Source organism: Rosa chinensis, chromosome 5, assembly GCF_002994745.2.
Source record: "Rosa chinensis cultivar Old Blush chromosome 5, RchiOBHm-V2, whole genome shotgun sequence".
NCBI classification, from domain to species: domain Eukaryota; kingdom Viridiplantae; phylum Streptophyta; class Magnoliopsida; order Rosales; family Rosaceae; genus Rosa; species Rosa chinensis.
Window position 1 is genome coordinate 42,893,063 of NC_037092.1, and position 17,354 is coordinate 42,910,416.

Consider the following 17,354-nt stretch of genomic DNA (forward strand, 5'->3'; position numbering starts at 1 on the left):
CTTTAACCCAAGTACATACTGATGCCCTGAACCCTCAAAGTTAATATACACTCGCTCCATAGAGTTATATATTACACAAGCTTATGAATTAAATTGCCAACAACAAAATAAAACGTAAATGCAGCTCAGAGTAACTATACAACGGAAGTCCTTATCAACGGTAAAGTAAAGTCACAAAGATAGCTTCCTACCATAAAGCTGAACAGGCGCCACCTCAGCTTCAGCCACGATTTCCCTGACCTGCAGGATTAACCCCTACACCATTCCATTGAATAGTGCACCGGGTTGCCACACAACAAACCCGGTAAGCTTATGAAGCTCGTATGAGTAACTCAAAACCACAAAGTAAAACACATTTCTTAAGTCACCTCAACCTAAACACGATATACACACAGCTCGCACCTACGTCCATCAATTCCATAATCTTTCATATCGTGTCTACATAAGTCAACTGGTGACTACAGCCTTATGTTTAGATTCTCAACTAGCGTCCCATTACACAAATTCAATCAAACAAGAGTTCCTCAAGAAATGTTTGATGCCATTCTAACGCCCTACGGCGAATCCCAAACCACGCTCATTCCCTCCCCACTAGGATCCTTTTTGTCATCAACATGACATCAAGGTGAAAAACAATGAATCACCTTCCTATCATCACCCTAGAGTACAATTCATCACCACTATGGCTCTTAATGTAAATCAAACCATCAATCAATACAATCAAGGAGAAACAAGGCAATCACATATCAAAACAAGCAAAACAATTCATAGTAACCCCTACATATAATTTAGTTCAGGAGGTCACATTAAGTCAAGCAATTCAAGTCAAAGTAGTCATCGAAGTCCCACACTCTGACGTCTGTAGGTAGCCCTAACCATCACAGCAGTCTTCTCGATTATTGTTAACTTAATAACAATTCAGCTCCGCTACCGAGCAGTCATCACACTGATCATCGCACAGATTCCACCGGTCATCACCCAGATATTCATTATCCTACTGATCATCACATAGATTTCAAGGATCATCACATAGATTCACGAAGATATCGCCAATCATCACACAGATAGCGATCATCACATAGATTTTGCCGGTCATCACGTAGATAGCAATCATCCTACTAATTATCACATAGATTTCAAGGATCATCACATAGATTCACGAAGATATCGCCAATCATCACACATATAGCGATCATCACATAGATTTTGCCGGTCATCACGTAGATAGCAATCATCCTACTAATCATCACATAGATATTGCTGGTCATCACATAGATAGCGATCATTACATAGATTCACACAAATATCGCCAGTCATCACACAGATAGCGATCATCACCTAGATTCATGGCTAGTCATCACACAGATATCAACCATCCTACTAGTATTCCTACACAAGCTTTACATGACAATCATCACAAAGATTCATCATACTGATGTCATCGATTCATCACACAGATATTCCTACACAAGCTTTACATGACAATCATCACAAAGATTCACCACGAAGTCACTAATACATGAATATATATATATATATATATATATCCCATAATATATATATATATATATAGACACACATAGTCATCCACTCATAAATGCCACTAATACCAACTATAGTCGTAGTTAACCTAATAACTCCAAGACAATAGGGTAATCATGCTCATAACAAATATCGATCATATTCATAACAAATATCGATCCTGCTCATAACAAATATCAATCCTACTCATAACACATATCGATCCTACTCATAACAAATATCGTGAGATTTACTCACCAAACGATAAAGATAATCTGTTCGTTAATGAACCTTGTGAGATTACTCACCTCGAAATACCGCTGCGTCTTCAATAAAGCACAAAGCCGCCAATTCACAAAATAACCATCCAGAATACTTCATCAAGTACCTAATCACATATGGTTCCAACTTAGTGACGATTCACATTTGATTTAAGTTCGAAACCCCTGTTTTGAACTAAAATCCCCAAAGTGGCGCCAATCGAGGCAAAACCACCTCTGAGACCTCCCAAAGTCTCCGGAATACGTCCATGATCGATGTGACCAAACCACAAGTCGATCGGACGCTCGAATCCTCACGGATTAAATAAATCGATCGGTATGAAATTGTAAAAATCATAACAATTTCATACGAACTCCAAAATTTGCATATTATATATCAAAACGCTCGTATCAACGAGTAGAACATATATAATACCAAAAACAGTTCCTTAAGTGGCCAGAACACCGCCGCCGGCCAAAAACTCAATATTTCACAAAACTCCGAACATAAAAAAGCTTCATCTAAGCATGCTTGTGAATTCTCATAACTAGCTCGAAGTCAGAAAACAAGCATAAAGGGTCAAAAACTACCTCACAAGCCGTGAACAGTAATCCAATCTGAGTTGAGCCAAGTTTTACGTGAATCGATCCAAACAACCACCAAGGATCAATCAAGGAGGCTGCTCTGAGCTCCCCAAGCTCAACTTGAAGCCCCGCTGACGTTGGAGATCGGAGAACCGATCGGGTCCGAAAACACCTAACTGCGCCGCCTTCTACCGCCGCCACCACCGAGAATCGGTGCTAGAGGACACCACAGGGACGACCAGATGGAGGAGACGATCCAATCTGGAAAGTTTCGTCGCTGGAGACCTCCGCAGTTCGCTGGAAAAGCCGGGTCGAGTCGGCCCGGTCCTGGTCGGGTCAGTCGGATTTCTTCGATACTGAAGTGCAGCCGAGAGAGAAGAGAGAGAGAAGAAAGCTTTCTGGAAAAGGAAATAATGAAAATAGTAAGTTTCCAACTTGGGAAACTTCTATTTATACCAAAATGGAAATTCCTTCCAATGGCCATAACTTTCTCATACGAACTCCGATTGATGCAAACCACATGTCCACGAACTCATATCAACGCGCTCTACGACTTTCGTGAAGGACATTTTTGAAGAATCCCAACATATAAAAAGTCAACCTTGAAGCCCTCCTAAAGTCATACTTTCCAAATAATTAATTCGTCCGAAACACTTCCGCTTCGTCCACGAGCCACGAAACAGTCCAACAACCATAAATTAGATTCCGGAAATTCCTCGGAAAATAAATACAAATTTTCGGGGCATCACACTCCATGCCATACCCATCGTCGCCTCTGACTCCGCCGACTCCCTGCCCGTCCTGAAACGCAGCTTCTGCAGCACCAGTGATGTGGAGGTATTGTCCAGGCTGAGTCGGAGCCAGTTGTTGAAGGTGGTGGTGAACTCGCCGGTGGTGCAGATGAGGATGTCGGATCTCGGTGGAGCAGCTGGATTTGCTAAACAAACAGAGCGTCATCAGGTCCATGGATTTCTCAGCTGCACCCAACGTCCGATCGTTGCAGAGGTTTTCTCGGTTTCCTCTTATCTGGAGACGTTGAGAGATGGCGGCTGTGATGGTGGAGAGTGCCGGCGTGGGGCACCTACAAGCATGGATGAGGCCGGTACGGACGAGCAAGCAGGGGTGTTGCTGCATTGGGGCTGGGACCGATTGGAGATGGACTGCAGGTGAGCGACTGGAGAAGACGAAGGTAGTCCGGTAGGAATCGTGCCGGAATCGGGCTGGAGGAGCACGGGTGTCCACAGGGGAAGCGTGGGTGGCCGGAGAAAAATTCTGATGGTTTTTTTTTTTTTTGGTCTTCTGATTTTGATGGGAAGAGCTCCGAGAATGGGGAAGGAAAAAAAAGTGAACGTTTACAGTTGAACATATAAATTGATCAATTGTGTCTGTAGTGTATTCATTTTGGTTCACTTGAGGGCAATAATATGATTATTGGAGGGTAATAATATGATTATTGGGGCAATAATATGAGTATTGGAGGGCAATAATAAGATAACTGAGGGGCAATAAAACGTTTATTAGGGCAATAATAAGATTATCGGGGGCAATAATAAAATTATTTATTTAGATAAACCTCCGAAATCTTTCAAATTTCAAAACATCTTCATTTTTCACTAATTATTGATCCCCGATAACAAGTTTATTGGGGGGCAATAATATGATTACTGGTTATTATTGGGGGGTAATAAAATCAGACGTCGGAATCCGGTCACCAGTCCGGTAGTCGGATTCGGGATTCAGGTCACCGGTCGCCGGATTCCGATCATCGGTTGCCGGAGTCCAGTCACCGGAGGATAGCAAGGTGGAGGATGATTTTTCTCTCTAAGTGAGAAAGAAGGAGAGGGCAAAAAAGTCTCAAAAATAAATAAAAAGAATAAAAAAAGAATTAATTGGGTATTATGGAAATAATCCCTTAGAGTGTTTTGGGTAAATGGGTTTAAAAAATTGTTAGTGGAGCAAGTAGACAATTTTTAAGCTGAAATTGGGTAAATGATCATTTCCCAAAAAAAAAAACTCCATGTTCGGTTCTTGTTTGGCAGCCAAGTGAGATCTTTCGGTGACACTATTCAAGTCTAGTCACACTATTCTTAGTCAAAACATATGATTGGAAACTTCCCGGCCAACTAAATTAGTGGATTTTATGTTGAATTTTTGGGCAGTAGGAGGGAAGCAGGTCTTATGTGTCGATTATCAGGGGTTTACAATAGGACAACGGACAACCTATTATCAGAATCAAATATATGAATTGGAATCAAATTTAATGCAGGAGAAATTTTTTTTACTAGCACTATAAAATTAAAATAGAAGATCTCCTTGGATAAAAATTAAAAACAGTGCATCAGTATGATTAACTTCACATTTTCTCTGGATTGATGCCATAGGAGTAGATTTGCTGTCGTCACGTGAATCTTGCGCACTACGTTGTCCAAGGAAAGGAGGAAACAGCATGAGACTTTTGGACTACATAAACGCATTTATTCAACTCTCTCTCTTGTAGTCATTTCTCAGTTCACTTATAAAAGCCACACACTAATCATTCATTTTGAAGTTTTAACACAAACCATGGAGCTGTTTGATCCATCAATACACGCCGTCTCTGCCTTTTTCTCATTCATGTATTCAGGTACCGATTTCCTTCTTAAACCCATTTTCATTCGTGGGTTTTCTGGCTCATTACATCTGCTTCTGTTATTTGTGTTGCTTGTCTCCTGGGTGTGGAAGAAATTCAAGGGGGGTGATGGAGGAGGTGACCCAAAAGAGGGTTTTAGGAAAACTGAACCTTTGCACTTTAAGCCCACTTTAATCTGTTGTCTTGGTGTTTCTGCAGTTAGTGTTGGCTTTTGTTTATTCAACTACTTTTCCTGGTCTAGATATGGTTGGTCTGAAGAAAAGCTAGTGACCCTTTTTGATTTAGCAATTAGAACACTTAGTTGGGGTGCAGTTTTTGTTTACTTGCATACCCAATTCTCTAATTCTGGTGAATCAAAGTTCCCATACTTACTCAGAGTCTGGTGGGGTTTCTACTTCTCTCTTTCATGCTATTGCTTTTTCGTAGACATTTTTCTTTACCAAAAACACGTTTCGTTACCCGTTCAATCCTTAGTTTCTGATGCTGCCTTCCTTATCTCTGCTTTGTTCTTTATATATGTGGGGTTTATTGGGACGAAAGAGGGTAGAGATACCCTTCTTGAGGAACCCCTTTTGAGTGGCACAACAAATTCTAGTATAGGTAACACTGCAGAATCAAATAAGTCCGAAGGGGTTGAAACTGTGAAAACCCCTTATTCAAATGCTGGATTTTTCAGCATCCTCACTTTTTCTTGGATGAGTCCTTTAATCGCTGTTGGCAATAAGAAAACATTAGACCTTGAAGATGTTCCTGGACTAGACAAGGGTGATAGTGTAGTTGGGTCCCTTCCAATTTTTAGAAATAAGCTGGAGTCAGAGTGTGGTACTCTTAGCAGAGTTACCACACTTCATCTGGTAAAGGCATTAATCTTCTCGGCCTGGAGAGAGATTCTTTGGACAGCTTTGTTTGCACTGCTGTCCACAGTGGCTACTTATGTCGGCCCATATCTAATCGACACCTTTGTGCAATACCTCAATGGGCGACGTGAGTTCAGAAATCAGGGCTATGCTTTAGTTTCTGCATTTTTGGGGGCCAAGGTTGTGGAGTGCCTCTGTGACAGGCACTGGATCTTCAGGGGGCAGCAGATAGGAGTTAGAATGAGAGCTTTATTGGTTGCCATGATCTATAATAAGGGTTTGAGCCTGTCTTGCCAGTCCAAGCAGCGCCACACTAGTGGTGAGATTATCAATTTTATGACTGTTGATGCTGAGAGGGTTGGCGACTTCGCTTGGTACATGCATGAACCATGGATCATCATTCTAGAAGTTGCTTTGGCCCTCTTTATTTTGTATAAAAATCTTGGTCTCGGTGCAATCGCAACTTTAGTTGCAACTGTAATGGTTATGTTGGCAAATGTTCCTCTCCAAAAATTGCAAGAGAAGTTTCAAAGGAAACTAATGGAGTCAAAGGACGGAAGGATGAAGGCAACATCTGAGATTTTAAGGAACATGCGGATTCTCAAGCTTCAAGCATGGGAGATGAAGTTTTTGTCAAAAATTATTGACCTCAGGAAGATTGAGACAGAATGGTTACGAAAGTTTGTTTGCACTTCGGCCATGACCTCATTTGTCTTCTGGGCTGCCCCTACATTTGTGTCTGTGGTCACCTTTGTTGCTTGCGTGCTTTTTTTCGAGATCCCTCTGGAATCGGGGAAGATCTTATCTGTGCTTGCAACTTTCAGAATTCTTCAAGAGCCCATCAACCTTCTTCCAGACACAATTTCAATGATAGCACAGACAAAGGTATCCCTTGAAAGAATTTCATCATTCCTTTCTCTTGATGAGTTGAAGCCTGATGCTATAGAGAACCTCCCTATAGGTAGTTCTCATACTGCAATTGAGATAGTAGATGCAAATTTCTCTTGGGATATATCTTCACCTAACCCAACATTGAAGGATATAAATCTCAAAATTAGCCATGGTATGAGGGTTGCTGTTTGTGGTACTGTTGGCTCAGGCAAGTCAACCTTACTTTCTTGTATTCTGGGAGAAGTGCCCAAGATATCTGGTCTTCTTAAGTTGTGTGGGACAAAGGCCTATGTTTCTCAGTCACCATGGATACAGAGTGGCAAGATAGAAGAAAACATATTGTTTGGTAAAGTGATGGACAGAGAAAGGTATGAGGGGGTTCTCGAAGCATGTTCGTTGAAGAAGGACCTGGAAATTCTACCATTTGGTGACCAGACCATTATAGGGGAGAGGGGAATCAATTTAAGTGGAGGGCAGAAGCAAAGAATACAAATTGCGCGAGCTCTGTACCAAGATGCTGATATCTATCTGTTTGATGATCCTTTTAGTGCTGTTGATGCTCATACAGGATCCCACCTTTTCAAGGTATTTCACTTTGTCTATTCTAGTGCCATTACATTCAATCTAAATTGAGCCTTCAAAATTGTTCACTCCCTAGAACTACTGACTTATGCAGCAGCTCAAGCTATAAATGCTTCTTTAAAAAATTTGAAAGAGTTGGACCTTCATAATGAAAAATTTACTTGCTATTTGCATTGCAGGAATGTTTGATGGCCCTCTTGAGTTCCAAAACAGTAATCTATGTCACTCATCAAGTGGAGTTCTTACCTGCTGCTGATATTATCTTGGTGAGAAATTTTATAGTTTTTTGTTGGGATTTCAACTGGTAATTAGATGTGTTATTCTCTGTTCGGTTTCTGTCTACTCAAACTTATTCCTTGTTATTAGGTCATGAACGATGGAAGGATCACCCAAGCTGGAAAGTTCAATGACATTATCAATTCAGGAACTGATTTTAAAGATCTTGTGGGAGCACACAATGAAGCTTTGTCTGCGCTTGATTCTGTTGGGGTAGGGCCAGGTGAAAAAACAAGCATCAGCGAGGAAGATAACAATTTGACTAGTACTAATGGGGCTGTCAAAGAAGTAGACAACAACGATGTTGAGGATTGTAAAATAGATGATTTAGGTGTGCCAAAAGGGCAGCTTGTTCAAGAAGAAGAGAGAGAGAAAGGTAAGGTTGGGTTCTCAGTGTACTGGAAATACATTACCACAGCGTACAGAGGTGCTTTTGTGCCTTTTATATTGCTTGCACATACTCTTTTTCAACTCCTTCAAATTGGAAGCAATTACTGGATGGCTTGGGCGGCTCCTGTGTCAGCAGACGTGAAACCTCCTGTTACAAGCTCTATGCTTATAATTGTCTATGTGGCTTTGGCTGTTGGAAGTTCTTTCTGTGTCCTTCTCAGAGCTCTGCTTCTTGTAACAGCAGGGTACAAGACAGCCACTATACTCTTCCATAAAATGCACTTGTGTATTTTCCGTGCTCCCATGTCATTCTTTGATGCCACTCCAAGTGGAAGAATCTTAAACAGAGTAAGCAAAACATATTTACAATATTGGTGGATGCAAAAAGGAATCAGATGAACTTTGTGTAGTGTTCTGCTTTTTATTTATTTATTTTTAATATTTATTTTATTTTAACCCTGTTTTCTAGTCCTTCTGATGATCATACTGACTGTTACAATTTTCTTGCAGGCTTCTACGGACCAAAATGCATTGGATATGAACATATCAAATCAAGTTGCCTCCTTTGCCTACTCAATGATATGGCTTTTAGGATATATTGCAGTGATGTCTCAGGTGGCATGGCAGGTTTCCATCATATTTATACCTGTGATTACAGCCTGTGTTTGGTATCAGGTAATACTTACTGCCTTTTTAAGATTCTGTTACTTGGTGTGTTCTGCTGATCCATATGTCACATGAAATCTAATATGGAACTAATAATCTCACGTTAGTGCTGCATTATCATTGTTCATGGCTTGTGCATGCTCACTAATTCTCAGTTCAGGCCTAGACATTCCCTAGCTGACTGCCTTAGCAACTGAAATGTTCTGTTTGATAAATTAGTAATATCGAAAACTTCCTCCTTCTCTTGATAGCTACTTAAATGACTGAACAGAGAGAACATTGTCAATTTTTATCCCATCAAAATTCCAATTTATCTGCAACTACAACCTGGAAGATTTAGTAAGTGTATTAATTGTGAAAAAAAAAAAAACTCACAAACTTATACTCCTGCAGAAATATTATCTACCTTCAGCACGAGAACTATCAAGATTGGTTGGAGTATGCAAAGCTCCTGTGATACAACATTTTGCTGAAACAATTTCTGGATCAACTACTATTAGGAGCTTTGACCAAGGATCTAGATTCCGAGATATCAACATGGAACTGATAGATGGATATAGTCGGCCAACGTTCTACACCGTTTGTGCAATGCAATGGCTAAGCTTTCGTTTGGATATTTTGTCATCCATTACATTTGCATTGTTTTTAGTTTTCTTGATCTCTGTTCCAGAAGGAATGATAGATCCAGGCAAGTGATAACTATCTGGATTATTATTAATTTTCAGTTTGGAACACAATAGTATAAGACATCTAGACATTCTCCACTATCTTATTTGTTTTGCATTTTTTTTTACCATGAAGGCATTGCGGGTTTAGCCGTCACATATGGAATTACCCTAAACGGTTTACAAACTGCACTTATATGGAATCTTTGCAATATGGAGAACAAGATAATATCAGTGGAGAGAATACTACAATATACTACTAGTATACCAAGTGAGCCTCCTCTGGTAATAGAATCTAATAGACCAGATCATTCCTGGCCATCACGAGGAAAAGTTGATATGCATGATCTTCAGGTACTTGATGTTCTTGTTTACTAGATTTAGGCCATATTCTTGAAATAAATATAGTGTCGTTCATGTCTGAATCTTATGCCATGTTTACGTACATAGGTGCGGTATGCTCCACACTTGCCACTTGTGTTGCGGGGTCTCACATGTACCTTTCCTGGAGGAATTAAAACTGGTATTGTGGGGAGAACTGGCAGTGGAAAGTCAACTCTTATACAAACTCTTTTCCGAATTGTTGATCCTGATGTTGGCCGGATTTTGATAGATGGCGTCGATATCTCTTCTATTGGATTGCATGATCTGCGGTCTAATCTAAGCATTATCCCTCAGGACCCAACCATGTTTGAGGGAACTGTAAGAAGCAATCTAGACCCACTTGAAGAGTACAAAGATGAACAAATTTGGGAGGTTAGTTGATTTTCTGACGAGGATGATAGGTTTTTATATGTTGTTCATAGTGGTACCTTGTGGCACTAGTACCTAAAAATATCTGTTAATTGTTTTAGGCCTTGGATAAGTGCCAACTTGGAGATGAAGTTAGGAAGAAAGAAGGGAAGCTGGATTCTGCAGGTTAGTTCTATATATGGCTCTATTCCAACATAGAGGCAATATATGATGTATTTCCGAAACTAATTTGGTAGAAATGCTTTTATTCATGTTCATATGGTTGCTGCAGTTAGTGAAAATGGAGAGAACTGGAGTATGGGTCAGAGGCAGCTCGTTTGCCTGGGCCGTGTGCTCCTCAAGAAAAGTAAGGTCCTGGTGCTTGATGAAGCTACTGCATCTGTTGATACTGCTACAGATAATCTGATTCAGCAGACCCTTCGGCATCACTTCTCAGACTGTACCGTCATTACTATTGCGCACCGAATATCTTCTGTTCTTGACAGTGACATGGTTCTTCTTCTAAGTAATGGTTAGTATTGCCATATGATCAATCCTTTTGACTTCCTAATAGTTACCATTGACCCTCCTTTTCTTTTTAAAATTTGTCCTTGATTTTGTTTCAGGGCTCCTTGAGGAATGTGATTCTCCTGCAAGATTGCTAGAAAACAAGTTATCAGCTTTTGCCCAACTTGTAGAGGAGTACACAATGAGATCGAATTCCACTCTTTAGTAATTTGACTGGCGATGTGCTCAACCACAGCCACAGAAGTTGCAGGTTGTACCGTATATATTATAGGGAATGTTTTTAATGCTTTTAGTACATTCAAGAAATTTGATGATCATGAGAATTTGATCAAGCTGTGAAATTGAATGGTTGAGATAATGGAATCTAAATATCTGGTTGTAATTCACCAGCATTCAGGTTCTTTACTGTAGTTTACTGGGATAATGCTTCTTGCTTATGTCATGATTCATATGAACCAAATAAATCATTTCTAACCAACCAAAAAAATGATTTATCTTGTCTTTTACCACATGAATGACTAATGTCAATAGGTTAAATTATAGCGAGTGGCGTAATAACTTACTATGACATGCTCCCTACTTGCTTGATCCGGTTCTGTTCTTTCCTGAAATGATATGGGACTTTTTTTTTGTTTTTGGCTGTAATGACTAACTAAAAACCAAATCTGGAGTTGAACATTGCCTCAAACAAATCCGCAGCCATCAGTGGCGGAACTTGAAACTTGTCTTTGAGGGGGCTAAAAAAAAAATTTAATTTTTTTGTACGATAAAATTTTACTATAAAATCAAAGATACAAAAAATGAAGATGAAAGTTGTACAATAAAATTTCACTTGTTTTTCTCATTTTCAAAGCCATATATTAAGGTATATATTAATATCGTCCTTTTACTATGCACCTCATTTAAATTTCTACCCCATTTTATAAGATATATTAAGGCAATTAATAAAGGATTTTATTACAATTTTCCTTTCTAAATAGATATTTAGTGCTAATCTTCAATTTTGGAGACATTTACAAATCAACCAATAACATTAATTGCAAATTTTTTTTTTTTTGGGGGGGGTGTTGGGCAGGGTCCATTCTGGCCCTAAAGAAGTTCCGCCATGTTGAGCTTCCTGTGAATATTCAAGTGCAACGAAGGACATACCACAATCAGTTTTCACTACTATATGCCCTACATTTGCACAATCAACTTCAATAAATGATTCTACGAGACGTATTTGGTAGTTTCCCAGCAATCTGAGGTCTAGTTGACAACATTAAAGTTGACATGAGAATCAGTATCAGGTTTCAGCTTGCACCTGCATTTCAGCCAAATTGATGATCGTTAAGGCATCCAAAACTGCAATTTACACGAATGAACTGAATCTGTCGAACCGAAACCGTTTATGTACGTTGTTGTAAATTGCATTTTTGAATGCTGACGGGCTTGAGCCCGTCCGAGATTTTGAAGCCCAAAAAACAAAAATTAGATGTATGCATTTTTTTTTAATTGGGGTTTGTCCAGCCCGCATTAGCCGACCCAAACTAACTCCCCACTCCACTCATCGAAATCGACTACGGGTCACCTCTCATCTCCAGTGAATCGTCTATCGTCTCTCACTCTCTCATAGAGTCACAATCTCTGAGTCTCACTCAGTCACTCTCTCCCACTTCCTCCTCCTCTCGCCGCCTATGGCTTAGCCGGCTCTCCCGACTCCACTAGTCCACTCATCGACTACGGTCTAGGACAATCGTCTCTCACAATCTCACCTCTCCCACTTCCTCCTCCTCTCGCCGCCTGTGGCTTAGCCGGTTCTCCCTTCTCCACTTCTCTCAGAGAGTCAGAGATCAACTAATGAACTGATCAAGTTCAATTTTGTTTAATTGAATCAATACAATTTGGGGCAATTTTTAGGGTTAAGGATTGATGTGAAATTCAATTTCGTAGGTTGTATTGGATATTTGGATTGAAGCTTTCGTGGATTGAAGAATGAAGGTTGCAGACTGGAAATCAGGTAGGCTGTAGTCAGGCGGATTCGTCTTGTGAAGGATTCGTCTTAGGTTTCAATTTCTTGGAATTTGAGTTAAATTTGTGGGCTGATTCAGTGACTTGAAGATTTGCACCTTTTCTACTTCAAGATTCGTTGCTTTCTTGGGGTTTCTTTGTTTTAATTTCTTGTTCATGTGTGCATCTATGTATGATCTTCTGCAGGATGCTAGGATGGAAGTACTTCTGGTCTTCTGGACTCCATTATTAGAGTAGCTACAAGCTAATGCTTTCCAAGTGTACTTTTTTCTTTTCTTTTCATTGTGCATATAAAATTGTGGCTTTTTTTTTTTGTTAAATTAGTTATTATGAAAAGTAGTTAATTCAAAATTAATTTCTTAATTTATAGGTGTTAGAGATTTAGAGTAAAATGTCAAATCATGAGCCAAAACCGAAGCGATCAAAATTCATTGACACATGATTTAAAGGAACAAATGTTGAGTCTTCAAGTTTAAATGTGGTTTCTGACTAGGTGATTATTGATTTTGTTTTTTAGTTTTGTATAGATATGCATTTGAGGGGTACAATGGCAGACCCAGCATTCTTTTTCTATGGGGGCATGTATGTTAAAGTATATATATATAACTGTTAAAGTATTAGATTTAATTAGATAAGTGGGGGCATGTTTACAAAATATGAAGACAAAATACTATCTTATTAGATTAAATACATTATTTACAAAACATGAGTGGGTGCGTAAGCCCCCACTTGCCCCCTCTGGGTCCGCCAGTGGAGGGGTAAGGTTCACTATGTCCCCCTGAGTAGTCTTTTCTTTAAAATTAATAAAATTCTCTCGCATCGTCGAGATTCTCCATAATATATATATATATATATATATATATATAATTTTTTTGTTTGTTTAATAAATCCAACCCGTCCAAGATTCCAATCCTGGATCCGCCACTATATATATATATATATATATATATATATATATATATATATATATTACCAAACACCCAAGCTGCAGGTAGTATCGCCATGTAATATACCCTGCCAAATACTTGAAACAACCATAGGCAGATTTAGCTTAGAGTCATTTTAATTTCTCGAACTTCTCAAGCCAAGACCCCCCAAACTCTGGTTTGCCGTTTGCCCACTTATTTCTACTTTAGCAAATGCCCACTTTTCAGCTTATCCAAATGATCACAAATACAGACAAGAAGCTTTTGTATTGAGTAAAGAGGAATGAAGGAAGTAACCCAGTTAATTAAGTCTACCTTCTATAGAAAGGGTTTCACATTTCCAATAAGCAAGACAGTCTTGGACATCCCATCATCAATAGCTGGCCTTAGTTATTCTGCCATGAATAAGGGGAGCAGCAATGTGCTTTCCTAAGTTGTCTGTTAACAGAGAGCCACCTATACTCACTACAAGAATTACAATGGTGGCTCATTAAGCTTTTTAGAGTAGTCCTAAAATCCAAATAACCTTTAGCAAGCTCAAAGATGTCGCAACGGCTACTCCAGTTCTTTTGAAAGAAAAGTAGCACGAGACCCTCACTCCCGGAGGTTTTTGTTTTTGTTTTTGTCTCTCTCTCTCTCTCTCTCTCTCTCTCTCTCTTCATGAAGACATCATCACAACTAATCTCACAACATAAGAGAATTTATGATCTGCAAGGAAAGTTCGAGACACGTCAATATCAGAAGCTGTATACTTTTAGGTGTACGATACTTTTGTGGCAGTATAGTTGCAATTCGATCTGTTTGAGGATTAAGAAACTAAATCGAAATGTAGTTTACAAGCTAGCTACTTTATATTATTGTAATCCTTACATACCATTGTTCTTTTATCTAGGCTGTTGGCATTAACAGAACCAAGCCAAATCCTAAAGGTGAAAAACCCACAAGCATTGATATAGAGAGAGCAGTAGAGAAATATATGAGCTAAAGACACAAATGCAACTTCTAGAAGTTCCTCACTGATGGCCAGACAGAGAGGGACTCAGATTACTCTTCAAATGAGAATTGGCGCCATGATGAGCCATTATATGAATGTACCATCCGATTACCAATTAATCATTTTGAATCGGTAAGCCTATAGAAGACAGAAATGTGCCAGCAATTTTTGGACAGTAGGAATGAGTAGTTGAAGCCCTTCCCTGACTGACTGACTAGATGTCTCAATAATAGAGCTCCTGCAACTTCTAGATATCTCTTCCTTCAATTACGCTGTTTTACTAAGCAAGAGTACGTGAGAAATGGTCCACTCATATCACAAAATTTGTATCTGCATTCCTATATTGCAGGTTAAACAGATTTCACTAAAACAAATGTATTACAATTTCATGATGGCATTTTCTTCTCTTTCTTATTCCTCTCCCTCTTCATAGTTATGGCTCATTGCAGAATCCTATATGAGACGCCAGTGGTTCTTCCTCTCCTTTATATACTTCAAAGAATTCAACCTTCTTTGGAGCTACAGGCCAGAGCAACAATTAAGTCTGCTCCGAAGGTAATATACCAACACAGCAAGAGCTTGCACAAAAACACCGCAAACCCTTGGAGTTCAGCCTAGTTTCACCATAGCTAAATGTAAGCTCTTCATCCACTTTTATGTCATCTGAAGCAAAAAAGCAAAGACGTGGAAGCAAAGCCCCTGAGCTTCTAACAAGAGCTGTGGACAAATTACCTCCGTCGCAAGAATGGTTGATGAACCTTGAGACATTTCCGATTCTTGTGGCATCAATATTGAGTCTCAGACATGCCTTTTTGGATGGAAGATGCTCCCTCACAACCAAAAGAGCAGGGGAGAAATGACCACCGGACGAAAGTTCATCATACATTTCTTGCCGCAGTCTTGATTCCTTTGTTGTCAATAGTTCACCTTTATCACAGAAAATAAAAAATTATGTTAGTGGAACATACAATGCAGGATGCAGACATAGATGTGTTTGGGTAGAGTGAGAGAACAAATTCCCATGAATTCAAGTGTTCGTCAGTTTATCAACAACACTGTGCTCCGTCAACCATTCTAATAGTCACTTTCTACTTTCAGGAACAAATCAGTTTTATTCATCTGCATCACACATGGATGCATGCATACAGATTGAGAGACACAGCTTCTGTTTCATATAGGAAGGGCTTTCAACCTTGCCATTATAAGTATTAATTGTATCTGGTAAAATGTAGAGCCATTAAGGCATTATTTATTTTTTATCTGGACTGCAGAGTAATGGTTATGTTGCTGATCCTACCCGGCTCACAGAACACATAGCACACTAGTCTTCATGAGTAGTAATTATCATGTCAAGAACACTTGATGAATCTAACAACACTACAACAACAAAACAGAACCACCCAACTAAACCTCATAATATAACCAAGGTCCAAAGATAGAAGACAATGATCCATCAATATGCATCAGCAATTTAAACTCGAAAACAATCCTCGGACTTTTCCCAAGTACTTTAGCCTGGGGCAATTGCAAATTACAAGTGCTAAACTAGAAAAAGGGATCGAAAAATGTGGGTTGTGATCAATACCTGCATACTCGCACACAAACCGACCCTTTGGGATGAACTGGTCGGCATACAAACCCCACCCTTTTCTTCTGTCCCTCACAATCTTCAACTTAACCTGAATCCCGGTCTGAGTCAACCGATTCCCACAACTTAACCGGCATCCACAACTGGGTCCACACTCGAAAACGACGCCGTCGAAGCCAGCAAAGCCGACAACACACGGACACCCCTCTTTCCCATCCTCACATGTCTCTGCACATTCACACCCAGACGACGCACAGTTTCCCGATTCGTCAACAAAACGCAACGACGACGTTTCAGTTCTGGTGTCCGAGTCTGACTCGTAGTGACTGGAACCCCACGGTTGGCGAAGCAGTGAAGAAGAAGAAGATGATGGGGTTAGAGAGGAAGGGGTGTAGATGAAGTAGGCATAAGGGTGTTGATCGAGTGAGTTACGGAATGGGATGGGATGGGGCTCGAGGGATCTGGAAGCGTCGGAGGCGCGGCGGAGAGTGATGGACTTGGAGAGGTTGCAGAGGGTGGTGCAGGTCAGAGATGCCATGGCCAGCTCTTGTGGGGTTAGCCATGGAAGGACGAGGTCTAAGCACCGGAAGAAAAGGGAAGGACTGGTATTGCGTTTCGATGGTGTTGTTGGTGGCGACTGCATCTTCTTTGAACTTGCCTCCCACGTTCACTCTCGAGGGTCGAGAGTTGACATTAGCCGGATGGGCTACATCAAAATTGAATTACTGTGTTAGATGACTCCCAATATGTTGAGCTGCCTAAATGAGCTGTGTTTTAGATTCCGGTCGCGTCATCCTGGAAACGGATCCAGGGGTGGTAGCAGATTTAGGTATGTAAGGCTTAGTTTGGGATTGATTCTTGAGCTGCTTTTGGGGTTACTTCTGCTTCTTCTTTTTTTGGGGTTACAGGCTACTTCTGCTTTTGGGACAAGAGTATGGTGTTTGGTAAAATTTCTTAAAGCTGTTTTTGGTTCAAATAGTTTCTAAGTAAAGACGATTTTGGGAAGCTGCCAATTTGTAGCTTTTGGAGCTGCTTTGGTAAAACACGGAGCAGCAACAGTAGAGACTTTAATGAAATTTGTCAAACTACCCATTTTGTCCTCCTCCTTTTCTGAAAATTACATTGAAACAGATAGGGTTTCGCTTTGATCTCCATCGCGAGGCAGACATTCCACATTCATTCTCCTCCTTCGTCTTTGTTGTCAAAAATACATCGCAACATTCGATAATTCAATCCTCATCGAACTTCTCCTCC

The 17,354-nt window shown here is 40.0% G+C and overlaps 2 protein-coding genes across 2 annotated transcripts; one reads left to right on the top strand and one right to left on the bottom strand.

Annotated features, from left to right (window-relative positions):
* Positions 1-4,865: 4,865 nt before the first annotated feature.
* LOC112202533 (ABC transporter C family member 3) lies at positions 4,866-10,964 on the top strand. The gene is made up of 10 exons (XM_024343542.2): positions 4,866-7,328; positions 7,505-7,591; positions 7,692-8,339; positions 8,502-8,666; positions 9,051-9,345; positions 9,459-9,676; positions 9,773-10,078; positions 10,177-10,240; positions 10,347-10,586; positions 10,681-10,964. The coding sequence occupies exons 1-10, from the start codon at positions 4,929-4,931 to the stop codon at positions 10,785-10,787; spliced, it is 4,530 nt and encodes a 1,509-aa protein (XP_024199310.1). The 5' UTR covers positions 4,866-4,928; the 3' UTR covers positions 10,788-10,964.
* Positions 10,965-14,500: 3,536 nt separating this feature from the next.
* On the bottom strand, positions 14,501-17,076 carry LOC112201646 (histone-lysine N-methyltransferase SUVR3). Its single transcript, XM_024342553.2, has 2 exons — positions 16,098-17,076; positions 14,501-15,439 (listed from the first exon to the last, which is right to left on the bottom strand). The coding sequence occupies exons 1-2, from the start codon at positions 16,741-16,743 to the stop codon at positions 15,051-15,053; spliced, it is 1,035 nt and encodes a 344-aa protein (XP_024198321.1). The 5' UTR covers positions 16,744-17,076; the 3' UTR covers positions 14,501-15,050.
* Between the last annotated feature and the right edge of the window lie 278 nt (positions 17,077-17,354).